The 13896-nt window shown below is 34.0% G+C and overlaps 1 protein-coding gene across 1 annotated transcript in view; it reads left to right on the forward strand.

Moving 5' to 3' along the window:
* The window catches only part of CNTNAP4 (contactin associated protein family member 4), a 258447-nt gene that overhangs the window by 171196 nt on the left and 73355 nt on the right, over positions 1 to 13896 (forward strand). The window contains exons 6-9 of the mRNA XM_037372623.1: positions 80 to 264; positions 2283 to 2426; positions 4946 to 5207; positions 13009 to 13158. Coding sequence (XP_037228520.1) covers positions 80 to 264; positions 2283 to 2426; positions 4946 to 5207; positions 13009 to 13158 — 741 coding nt within the window. The remainder of the gene's footprint in view (positions 1 to 79; positions 265 to 2282; positions 2427 to 4945; positions 5208 to 13008; positions 13159 to 13896) is intronic.

Raw genomic sequence — 13896 nt, forward strand, 5'->3', positions numbered from 1 at the left:
GTATGATACACTAGCAGTATATACTTGAATAATTATATTTTTAAATGGAATTAATAGTTTTTATTCTTCTTCTTTCAAGGTGATACTAAAACTCATCCTTCTAATGCCCAAATTAATATTATGCTGGGCAGCCTTTTGGATGATCAACACTGGCATTCTGTTCTCATTGAGCACTTTAACAATCAAGTAAACTTTACAGTGGATAAACACACTCATCATTTTCATGCAAAAGGACAGTTCAATTATTTGGACGTTGATTATGAGGTGTGAAAATTACCTTTCTTTTATTACATTTATTAACTCTGTTATGTAAATGTAGTGAAACAAGGAAAGGAGACAGAATTTATAGAAGTCTGTAATTCTTGAGACTTTAGGGATTTTCTGTCTCCTAAAGGAATGAATCAAAGAAAAAGAGATGTTATTTGATGACTAATGCTCCACTAGACTTGGAACTCAAATTTTTTAAAATACTATCTTTTTAATCTCAGAATTCATTATGTTAATATCTTTGTTTCAGTAGTGCTGCAAATGTGGTAAACAGTATTTAAGCATAATAAATGACCCCCAGCCCAAAGTTACTATGTTATGGCTTGGCGAAAATTACAAAAAAACAGCATAAACCCATTTTAGAAATGTTTAGATTAAGACTTAAATTCCTGTTAAATCTGGTAAAGGTACTGTGAAAAAATCTTGCTTACACAAATGGTAGCTTCCTGGAAAGGAGTAGATGTAATTTGCTGTGACAGTTTCCCACCTATGGTTAAAAATTCCACTATTTCACAAATGTAATGTGACAACTGGCTGCTTTATCTTTGCCCTGTCCTGTTTGTTGGATGAGACAATGAGTGATAGAGCAGAGTGTCTGGAACCTGCAGATTCAAATTACTTTATTCTACTCATTTCAGTTTATAATCAGTTTAGAGTAAGATTTCATGCTGTTCCGTGTCTACATTATCCCATTTCAAAAATATAATTCATAAAATTAAAGCCATGAGTGTGCTTAAAATTTGAATCTTAACTACAATACCAAGGTTTGGAGAACCTCTTTACAAAGAAAAAAATAAAAAGAAAAAAAAAAGGGGGGGGGGGATGGGGGGGATGGGGAACAATCAATGTCAGTTTTAAGTGATTGGCAAATAGATTTATTTTACTGAATCAACCAGTATTGCAGATTTATTTTTCGTCTTTTCCACATACCATAGTTTGAAGTATGTGTTACAAATACAAGGTAGAAAGGAAAGCAAAGGCTAGAAAAAAAAGCCCTAAAACTTCAAAAAAATTATGAAATGGTGTATTCAGGGCTGCACTTCTGACTAGAAAAATGCTGCAATTTAATAACTAGTGAAACATGACATATTTAATTTTGGGGTTTTTTTAATAAACTGTTTTGAAATAGAAAGCAAATTTTCAAAATTAAAAGTTAAATAAACGGAACCTTTGTACAATGTAACCAGAATAGCTTTGAAATGGATGAGTTACAAAGTTCACTTAAACTGGCATCCTGTTTCTGATGGTGCACAAGAGTGGAAACATAGCCCAAAGTATAAATTAGATCACCACTGTAGCAATGTTTTTTCTAAAATAATCTACTGCTTTCTAAAAGTTTATGCCTCAGACACTTATTAAGACAGGGTGATATTACTGAATTTAACAGCTCTCACTGGAGTTTTATTTTTGTTAAATCTTCCCATTTATTTCTGAACCCAAGTAAACCTACAGCATCATTATCAAGGAACTGCACAGCCTAAGAATTTTGAGAGGGAAAATGTATCTCCTTCCATTTGTTTTAAATCTGCCCTAGAATAATTTAATCTGTTGCATTCTTGTTCTCTACTACAGTAGTTTTGACTTGTACACAGTGGAGAAATCGGACTCAAGTTTCCTAAAAATTTTGTTAGCAAATTCTCTTCCTTTTTGTGCCATCCAGCATGGTTTGCATGTCCTGGGTATCCTTCTCCTTGGTTTTGCAGCTGTAATGGTTCCTGAAAACTGACAAAACTCAATGCTAAGCAACTGTTAAAAGGCATCCTCAGCAGAAAAAAAAAAAAAAAAAAAAAAAAAAAAGGTCAACATTTTGGGATATTTTAATGAATACATATGACTTGATATAGCCTAATTTTTGTTAGTGTGTTCTTTTAATACATCAGTGTGATAAAAGGAAATAGGCAAGAATTAGCAGATCCATTACTGGCCAGTCTTTGACTTCTGCTCTTATGCTATTAGTAGCTTCTTTCCTTGGAAAACTACTTAATGGTGTCATTGATTTCTCTTCTCTTTCTAAGCTCAGCTTTGGAGGGATCCCAGTGCCTGTAAAACCAGGGACATCGTCGCGCAGAAACTTTCATGGGTGTTTTGAAAATATTTATTATAATGGAGTGAATATTATTGACCTGGCCAGGAGGCATAAATCTCAGATCTACGTTGTGGTAAGAGATTCATTGTTAAGGAAAAAAAAAAAAAAAAAAAAAAAAATAGAGGAAAGAAAAAGGATACAGCCACTTTCTTATGCAACCTGTTAACACACAGTTCTAGTAAAATCTGTATTCTTTAATGAAAGAAAAATCAAAGAATCACCTAACTGGGGTATTTTATATTTGCTGTTGTACAGACTCATCCAGCAGACAATGCAGAATGCATTTTATTCTACAGCTCTTTATTTAGATGTGTGTGATACCTCACTGTTGTGTGATATCCCACTGCTATGCATGTACAAAAGCCAGAGAGTAACAAAAAGATGTATCTGAAAACATCGAAGCTCTGGCTTTGACTTCTGTACCTGACTAGTAAGAGAGCACCATCAGTACATTTTAAAATCCTTCTACTGCTGAGGACACTGATCCACTCTGTTTTCTCGAGATCATTATAATTTTTATAGATATATTCTGTTTGTCAATTTATATTGTTTATACTGCTTTTTGTCTGAAAATCTGTAGTTCAGGCTGGTGAGTTTAATGCATTTGTTGTTACATGACCACCGGCTGTATTAGCCAGATCCCTACCATTTAGACAAAAGTTTCCAACAATAAACAAACAGAAAGTTTTCTGTAAACTATATTAAGTCCTTTGTATTTATCCCAATAGTACAAAATCTATCTCTGTTTACAGTATTTATTTCCTTAGCAGCAGGAAATGCAGAGATATGATGGAAAAAATCAAGTCAAAATAAATGAAAAAAAAATTACATACTTTCAACTCCGAATCTTTTAATTTGGATTTCAGTTCAGAATATGAACAATCAAATTTGATTCTCTGCCTCTCCTCACCCCTCAGAAAAAAAATAAAAAAATAAAAAAAAAAAAAAAAAAAAGACCGGCATCTCTTCTTATGCGAAGCTCATCTGAAATATCTGAGAATTAACTAAATTGATGCCTCCATAAAATCTCCTGTCCATTATGCTGGTGGATGTTAAGGAGAGGGCAGTTGTAGGGGGCTCTGTGTGGACTAGTGAAAGGGGAACTATGAAGTTATTGTCACAGGAAATGTCATAGTCTTCACCTCACCTCAAATGATTTAAACTGTTGTGCTACTTTCAAAAACATTTTGTAGATGTTTTATCGTGTGTATGTGCGAGTAAGTATCTACGTTACTATAGAATCCTTGCTAAATAACCACTTTGCTGGTCTGATATAGTTTCATGCAGCTGTCCAGATAACATGCAGGGTGAGTCTGTAGGTGTTAAGCTTTTACCATTTAACTTTTATTAATCTGATGACTGCCTTCTCCTTAAGGGTCAGTTCAGTTCACTATTCATTTCTCTACAGCTGAGTTCGTAAGACAGAGCTTTTATTTATTTATATATTTTCCTCGAAAAAAAATGAAAACAGACACATTTTAATGTCATGCCATGGGGCTAGTGAGTATTTTTCTTGAATTGATTTTTTAGCTTTTAACTATAAGGTCAAAATTTTATGTGTGTTCAAAAGTTTAAAAGCTCTTTGTGTTGGACAGAAGGTAAATGTACTTTAAATTCTAAACACATTATTCTTTTAGTAATCATCTGTACAGAACAAATTAGTTATAGTTCAGGTGGTGCCAGAAAGTCATTAGATCAAAGTGCATATTGTATCTTTATCAAGACTCATAAAATATTAACTGACTCTGACACCAGATGCAAAAAATGAATTATTCTCATTCCAGTCTTCTTATCTATATCATTCAGTATCACTACAGATGCTGGTTAAGCTAAGAGTTTGTCAATCAACTCATCTGCAATTTTATTCAGGTATCTAAGAACCAGCTATTTCAGAAGTAGTCAAGCACAAAATAGAGGCTAGTTACCTAAATACAATTCATTATCTGGTCCATATGGGGCTGCTTGAAAATATGTTTCCTTCTGATTTATGAATTATGTGTTTCATGTTTATAAGTAGCAAGAGTTCATATGTGGAGTTTTCTCTGATTATTTGTGAAAATAAATACTGGCGTCAGTGCACATTTGCAGTTGCATAAGACTGCTGCTTGGTCTGGAAAAATGTTTTGGTTTTTTTTTCTCAGATTTAACACTGCCTTAAACAATCGTTAGCCAAGATCATTTTTTCTCTGCATACAACCATTTAGATGTGTTTGCATTCAGTGGCATTTTATCTGACATTCAGAAATTTGTCAAGTCCCTAATGCTTCCTGTAGCTAAACCAAAAAAGCAGGTCTGTCTAACTCCCAAAGCACAATTAAATCACCCATAAAATTTAGGACCTTACCTCATCCACTCAAAGGTCTTTGCCACTCTTTGCTCAGGAAGATATTCTGTTAAAAGAACTAAGCAAAAATTTCTCAAACTGGTGATGTTCTTACCTATTCATACCTGATTTTTAGATTAACACATCCAAGTAACAATTATTAAGCTCTATGCATAATGTTTTGAAACTCTGCAGTTTCCATACAGACATTCTCACGACTCTTTTTCCCTAAATGTTCCTAATGCCATACTTGTTTCATGTCTCTGTAGGGCAACATGTCCTTCTCATGTTTAGAGCCACAGGTGGTTCCTGTTACGTTTCTGAGCTCCAATAGTTACTTGGCACTGCCAGGCACACCAGAGCAAGATGAAGTATTTGTCAGTTTCCAGTTTCGCACCTGGAACAAGGAGGGACTTCTGTTATCTACTAAACTACACGAGGCTTCAGGTGGTTTCTTTTTATATCTAAGTGATGGGAAAGTTAAAATCAGCCTTCATAAACGAGGAAAAACACTGAGTGACATCGTTGCAGGTAAACAGAAATGAAGAAAACAATTCCAAAATTCCTATGCATATAAAAATAAGTTAAAGTCAAGTAATTTATTTTAATACCTACATTCTTGACTTAGTTTTATGACTAATATGCTTTACTTGTGTGAATTTTAATCCCAAATGTTTCAAAATACTTCCTTTTCTCAGAAACATGTATCTACACTCTTTTCCCCATGATTGAGTAGAAATTACTTGTAGTAATACAGGCTGCAAAGTTGAGTCCTTAGCTATACATACATAGAGTATGTGAAGCTCATGTGTATAATCTGGGATATTTGAGACATCTAAGCAACTTTTTCAGTTGTGAGGTGTGAACAAGTTAATTTCTTGCTGTGTCAAGCTAAGCCATTAAGATGTTTTTCACCGTTTGTCAGTGCCTTCCTAAGTTATCAAGTAACTAATTTTCCTATAAGTATATACAATACTGTAAATTTTATGTTTGTTGTGTTCTAGAGGTCTCAGTTACAGAGCTGTCCATTAAATTTGGACAGTGGATGCCCAATACCAGGTTATGTTCCAGAAAGCTGGGGCAAGCTTGCGTCTAGATTAAAAAAGTAAATAAATCAATACATAGATAGATAGATAGAGTAGGAACAAAAAGAAATGGATAAGTTGAGGAGACTGAATAACTGAGAGCTAAAGGGTGACTTTTGTAGTTCAACACTAAATTGAGACTAGACCATCTACTTTTGGTAGAGTGCACTTCTAGGGAACCTTTAGGGTAGAGCTGAATTTTCCTGAAAGCAAAACCTGCAGTCTTCTGAGACTTCTGAGATTTGTTGGTAAACAAATATATAAGAACAAGAGGATGAGGCAAATACAGCAAGATGCAGTAATGTTACAGATTATCCAGTTCAGATTATAAGAAGCAGCTCTCAGCTACTATTTTCCCTCAGTTTTGGAGCAAGGGGACTCCCTCTTTCACAAAGAGGCTCCTCCGTTTTTCAGAGTGTTGTTAGCACTTGATGTAAGAATGACAAGACTGCTGGCCTAGCCAGGAATCTCCTTCTTTCACGAAATGTGAGTGCAGAACAGAACTGACAATATCTCCATCTTCCATGACTTTTTTAAAAATGGTGAAAATCAATAACATAAATATGTGATAATAACAGTACCTTCACCCAGCAGCACTTCACCAGTTCAACTCTGTGCTCTTACACTATGCATCACAGCTGCCTCAGGTATGTAAACAAATTTAATTTTGCCCCTTTCTTGTAGAAGAATAAATGGATGTTCCAGAACAAGGTCTCAGAAAGGAAAAACAGGACTAGAGGGAGTAGGTGGCTAAATGGGGTTCCAAAGAATATATGAAGATGAGGAAATGAGTCTGGGATTGGAGCAGTTTCTACACGGACAAAGAAGATGACCAGAGACCACTAGTTGGAGGAATATGTCGTAGGAGCAACAGATAATTTGGCTGCAGAAAACACAATAATGATATCCAAAACATCAGTTGATCCTAGATATGCATACAATCATAGACTTCATATTCATAAAGCAAGAACATTTTCAGTGTAAAAAAAATCATGTTAGTTCCAGTAGTGTAACGTGTAAACTGAATTAACAGGTGAATAACAAGTCGAACAGCTGCAATTTGCATTGGTACTTAAAAAACAAGTTAAGGATTTGAATGTATGAAGAATTTAACTTTGTATAAAGTATGTTCATTGGAGTATTAGGAACCAAACCAAAGGCATCTTTCAGGGGAGTTTTCAAGCCAGAATATAAGGAGGTTAATGATGCTGTTTAGTGTTACTTTGTCTCGAGCAATAACAAATACAGTAAATAAAATATATGGTTACTGAAATAAAAATAAAAAAAAAAACCAAAATAAAATAATTATAATAAATATTAAACCCTCCAAATCTCTATTGGACCCCACAGATTTAAGGAAGTTATTTAAAAGAGGAAGGAAAATTCACAAAAGAATTATAACCAGTAGAAACACAAAGAAAAAATAATTACCTAAAATGTTCACAAGTCATGTGCTTGGCAGCATAAGGCAAAGAGAGCAAAGCAGAGCCAAACAGAGCAAAGAAACAACCACAGGTTTTGAAGACGAGGCCTCCTTAATCTTAGTTCTGTGTCCCCGTTTCTTTTAGGTAGACTCCTTATTTCAATTCCTGATACAAAACGAAAGTTCCTTTGACAGGATGGTGGAAAAAACAGTTCAACATACCTCTGAAGCTTATTATGTTTCTATAGTTGTATAATGATTAAAAGTAAGATTTTAAACAGCTGATTATTTTAATTCAGGAAAGGACTGTAAGCCAGTAATGACCACAGATACATAAAATTTACATAAATACTTTGATCCTGTTTCTGTGGGTGATAATAGGATCAGCCCTGGTATTTGTTATAATCTAAAATAAGTGATGCACAGAGTACGATTTTAATGACAAGAGGTTTCCCTAGGCTCACCATTTGAAAATGTCAATTCCTTAGTAAGAATGTCAGTAGTATGTAGTTAACAGTGATGAATTTGGTGTTTTAGGAGTTATTTCAATTGAGTTCAATTAGGTGATGTATGTTGAAGAAACTCTTGCCACGTAGCATCATTTTAAAAGATCAGCTGAAGGTGGTGGCACTTTTAACAGCTGTAGACTTGCACATAGTAAAAAGCATTCAGTTTCAAAGTTGCAATACAATACATATTAGTTGAAACACTGCAAAATAAATCTTAACATTGCTGAAACAATTTAATGTTCTTATGCTATTTTATGTTTGTTCTATACAGAATTTAACAGAAAGGATTGTGTTTGTCTCTGTGATGACAGACTGCTGCAAAACAATCTTTTTTTTTCTCTTCTGAGAAAGAAGTTATCTAATAAAACCATATGGGTAACTTTTTCTTAAGTTTTTAAAATGTTTATTGTTACACTCACTAAAGCAATTCAAGCCTGCATTTGGAGACAAGTAATTAAATTACGGCTGGCTGGACAGGTTTGTTCTCCCACAGGCAAGGACTTATGAACTGACTCTCTCTCCTCCCACTCCCCCAACCACCCCCTGCACCCTCCACCCCTCTACCCCCGATGATTATATCAGAACATGTTTTTTTGCCCACAGTTCTTAAAGTCGTTATCATGTGTTTTTTAAAAATTTCTTCAACCATATAAACCCAAGGAGAATGGCATGTTAATGCAAGAGTGTTTAAGTTATAATAAGTCTTATCCTTCTTTTACAGAATGGTTGCTTAATATCTTTCCTCTGTAGCCTCTTTTGCAAGCTGGTCATCAAATATCCACAGCGAATATATGTAGATAAAAAAAGAAATTAACACAAAGTTAATTTGTGTTGAATGATGAGACCAAATTGAATTACAACATGTTTGACATCTTATTACTCAGTTTCTTTATATGACCCTGTGTTTCTATGCAGGTTTTAAGTAAGTGATGTTAAGAATCATTGAATTTGGTGCTTATAATTCAGACTAATTGATAAATTACTTTTTCTAAACTTCTTTGTTTGTTTGTTTGTTTGTTTTTTGTTTGTTTCTCATGGATATCCTAATAAGCTATATACATTGTCTTTCTATATATATGTTCCTAAGGTTGGATGTCATTGTTCTGCAAGACCTCCCACAGACATTTCTTTTTAGTGCTAGATGTTAAAATGATGGAGGTACTAGTAATGAGAACAAATGGATATCTTTTGTAATAGCTACCTTATTATGCATTAAAATTTTAATTGCTATTTTTTCCTCAATTATTTCTGGCATTTTTAAAACTCCGAGTAGAGAATCAGACAATATAGATTTCAGATGGAATGGAAATGTTAGCAAACCATTGGCCTTCACATGTCATACCACTCCATGGCTTCACACAAGCAAATATGAACTTAATCAGGGTTCTCAATTTGAGGGCTACATTGTGCTGTTTCCTCAGTAATGTCTTTGCTCCCACAAAGGCATTCCTTAGTTCCCAGACTTAATGAGAGACTTTTGGGAAGCCCTAACATGAGCTAGATGAACATCATCCAATATCTCTATCATGACAGCCTGAATGAAGAGGAGATAAAATATTAATCCCAAAATCATTTAGTAGGTCAGTATGATGAACTACACTAAACAAACAAAAAAATTAAAATTAATATAATCAATTTTCCAGTAATCAAAAAAAAATTCTACTTCAGTCATTCTTTCAATCTCCTGCTTTATGTTAGGGCCTTCTCTTAACTACCTTGACAGTCAAGTATTGCAATACTTGGAATATGGTTTTCTCACCAAAACAAGTTACTTAAGCAGGGTTCAAAACTAGGAATTGAAAGTAATTGTTTACACAACAATAGAAATGAAATCACAGAGTTTATTGTTAGATTTAATATAAATTCAGTAATGACATAGATGGTGGGATTGAGTACATCTTCAGCAAGTTTGCTGATGACACTAAGGTGAGTGGTACAATTGATTCACTGCAGGGAAGAGGTTTCATCCAGAAGGACCTTGGCAGGCTCGAGGAGTGGGCGTATGTAAGCCTCATAAAATTCAACAAGGCTGAGAGCAAGGTCCTGCATCTGAGTCAGAGCAATCCCCCATATCAGTACAGACTGGGGGATGACTGGACTGAAAACAGCCCTGCAGAGAAGGACTTGAGGATATTCGTGGATGAAAAATTGGATATGAGCTGACAACGTGTGCTTTCAGCCCCAAAAGCCAACTGTATCCTGGCCTACTTAACAAGAAGTGTGGCCAGCAGGTCAAGGAAGTTGATTCTGCTCCTCTATTTCACTCTCATAAGATTCCACCTGGATTACTGCATTCAGTTTTGGGGTCCCAACACAACAAAGGCATGGACCTGCCAAAGTGTGTCCAGAGGAAGGCCATGAAAATGGTCAGAGGGCTAGAACACCTCTCCTATAAGAAGAGCTGACAGAGTTGGGGTTGTCCAGCCTGGAGAAGAGAAGGTTTTAGGGAGACCCTATTGTGGCCTTTCAATACTTACAAGGACACAAAATACAAACAAAGATGGAGATATATATTTTTTTTTTCCCCCAGGGCCTTTAGTGACAGGACAAAGGGTAATATTTTTAAAGTGGAAGAGGTTAGATTTAGATGTCCCACCCCTGGAAGTGTTCAATGTCAGGTTGTACGGAGCATTGAACAACCTGACTTAGTAAAAGTAGTCCCTGCAAATTGGAGGGAGATTGGGGTAGATGCTCTTTAAAGGTCCCTTCCAGCCCAAACTATGTTACGATTCTCTGATATTGCAGAGATGTGATTGAGGAAAACATTGCTTGAAGTACCTCTTCAAATAGAGAAACTCTTTGCTTAATCTTAGAGATGAGGGTAAATAAGCTGGAGCTTTTGTTATCGGGGAATGGAGGCTAGAAAGAAGGAAATAAGTGAGTAGGGAAATAATTTCTTTTTAAAAAAATTATTTTCTGCAATCTTTAAGCTTAAAAACATAGTGTGACAAGGGTCATTATAGACTCTATATATTTTAGAATTTAGTTTCTCTACTAAAGGATAATTGTACAATAATTTATAGAAAAAAACCTAATTATATTACTGGGAACTGGGAAAAAAAATGTTTCTCAGAGTTAATTTACTGTGCTTTAAAAAAACATTATTCATACTCTTTGTTTTAGTATACTATTATTTTGCTCATAAAGAGTATAGTTCACTGAGGTTCACGGTGGTATAAAAGACTTAAGCATGCTTTATCTGTTTGTGATTGTTGATTTTTGCTTGAAGTTAGTAAAGGCTTTTGATATGTTTTATGGGTTCTTGCTGTAAAATAGTACTAAAAGTAATAGTAGATATATATAATAGTACTCATTAAGTCTAGAAACTTCATTATACAGTGTGACTCATCTATGACCATTACATTGCAGGGCAGCAATAATATTTTTCTAATGCTATATCTGCTCCATTTTTTAAATGTCTCTTACACATGATATTATCTAGGCAAAATATGACTAGAGGCAAAATGGTTAGGCTTTAAGACATTTTCTTGACCCTCAGCTCAATAATATGCCAGCCTTAATATAAAATACACTAGCCTGAATATACACTACACTGCTGTAATTATATTAAGTGCTACGGGTACAAAGGGACTTCAGCAGCTGGATACTTGAAAATATTGGGAGACTCTAGTCACTCCCTTCACATTGCCTATAGGGATATTTAAATCCTTGTTACTAAAAGATTAGCCCTTTACAGGTGACCTTTTGGTAGCTAGATGTAATACCATTAATACTTTTTTATATTTTGTGGAGTAAGGTTTCCAATTTTCATTTTAGTAAAAAATTCCATCTCTGTAAATATCACGGAGTTTTACAGAGGTAAAAAATCCCCACCTTTTAACCTAGAAAACTGGTGATACCTTTAACGCTGATTATTTACTCTACTATTCCTGCTCACAAACTTAAATAACACTTCTCACAGAAAACTGCAACCAAAATAGGTAACGGCCAGAACGGTATCAGAAAACCTGTGACTGCAACCCTGTGCTTTCTACTGTTGTATTAGAAAGGTGAAATGGTCCTTAAAGTGTCAATGATTAAAAGATTTGTTAGCCATAGCCTTTATATAATCCTACTGAGGCTAGGGATAAAGGAAAATGTTTGAAGTTTCTTGTTATGTAGTCCCTAATAAATATGGGTTTTGAAGTAAGGAAACAAGTAACAGAAAAGGTATATAAGACTAATATTGTATTAAATATATTAAAGATATTTTTAGATGCAAATTTATCTGAATTTATAATGTGATTCTAAGATTTTTCTCTTAATGGTGTGTTGATCTTGTGTTTAGACTGATAGTTAACAATGTATGTATCATGGTTATAAGGTATTTTAGCTATTTGAACCTTCTCATCTTTCTATTTTTATTTATTTTATTTCTGCTTGAACTAATCAGTTAACTGGTAGACTATTTTTCTAGAATATACAACACATTTCACAGAGAAGTATATAAATACATGAAATTTCAAGACACACTCTACAGTCAAGAAAAGACTGCAAAATTTAAAGGCTGTATTCTTTGTTCTTCACCATAAGAGGTAACTGTACTGAAGAACACTCAAGAACATGATTGACTTAAAGCACTTTTTAAAGATAATAATACTCTTACACACTGTCCTATATAAAATATATTTAAGTATATATGCGTAAATGCTTTCCAGAATCAGAGCTTTAGGTTTATTGTTCTGTGGTACCCTATACCTACACAGCCAGAGGTAATATAAATCGGTGTTGCAGACTAAACTCTCAGAAGATTTTCCCATACATTTCCAATGAAAGGATCAACTGAAGAAAAATAATCTTGTGACATTGACATAACGATTGCTGAAGATTTCAGCATCTACAGGATTTTGCTGTTTTACTGGGTTTTAATATAATGACTACCTTTGATTTTGAAAGATGAAGAAATCAGTTTTAACAGTGTAGTCAAAACGTGTATTATGTGTAAAATACTCTATCAGCCATCAGAATGATATCTTAATGATAAGTTCCTTAGATTGGGAGGATACTTTTCATAGTCATTACATTAAATAGATGTATTACTGATAATTAGGAGTATTAAAACAGTAAGGCTTATTCACTGAAGTACCTTTATTTTTTCATTATCAGGTGTGAAGCAAGGGAATGGACAAAGGTTCTGTCTTCACAAAAGACATTTGTGTTCTTTATTCATTTTTTCCCCCGTTCATTATAATTTTGAGTTTTTATGTGGGCTATGATTGCTCTACCAGTTTCTACTCCTTTCAAGTCTATAATATTCATGTAATATAAGAAATACTAGATGTTATACTTAATTTTGCTTTTTATTTTTCTTCCAGGTGCTGGATTAAATAACGGCCAGTGGCATTCTCTATCCTTCTCTGTCAAAAGGAATCATATCAGTATAACAGTGGACAACAATGTGACCTCATCTACTCAGGCCTCCATACCTCTGCAGATTTATTCAGGAGATGTTTTCTACTTTGGAGGTGAAATATGTTGTTTATTTATTCTGGTAATATCCCAAAGTTAAACTTCTATTTTTCCTGATATAGCTAATCAAATAATGAGAATTATTTGACTTGCCTCAAGTCTTCTTTGTCTAGCTTGGATATCTCTCAAAGGATCTGGTTGTCAGGGGCTGCTGTGATATTTTTGAGTTTCTGTTTCCTTAAAATTTTATAATGTTGGGTAAAATAAATTACCACGCAGATTCCTTGGTCACTTTATAGAACATCATTTTCTGGTATCATGCTCTGATAACTGAATATAGTCTGGCTGACAATCAGACAGACACACAAAGATCCCTCTTATTGCACACTTACTGTGTTGCTAAATCTAAGAATCTTCCAATGGGATGACTTCAAGTTTTCACCTTTAGTGAACGCTTACTTACTTGTGTGAATATCCTCTTTACATGATATACACTCTTCTTTTCTTTTCTTTTCTTTTCTTTTCTTTTCCTTTCTTTGTCTTGCTTTTCCTGTCCTGTGTCTTTTTGCTTTTGTTTTTATTTCTTTTTTTTTTTTTTTTTTTTTTTTTTTTCTTTTTTTTTTTTTTTTTTCTTTTTGTATTCTTTTTCTTGTTCTCCTTTTTCTGTTTTTTTTTCTTTTCTTTTTTTCTTCATCTTTTCTTTTTTATTTCTTTTCTTTTCTTTCATTGTCTGTTCTTTTCTCTTCTTTTTTTTCTTTTCTTTTATTTTCTTTCTTTTCTTCTTTTTTTTTTTT

The sequence above is a fragment of the Falco rusticolus genome, chromosome Z (genome assembly GCF_015220075.1).
Source record: "Falco rusticolus isolate bFalRus1 chromosome Z, bFalRus1.pri, whole genome shotgun sequence".
Lineage (NCBI taxonomy): Eukaryota > Metazoa > Chordata > Aves > Falconiformes > Falconidae > Falco > Falco rusticolus.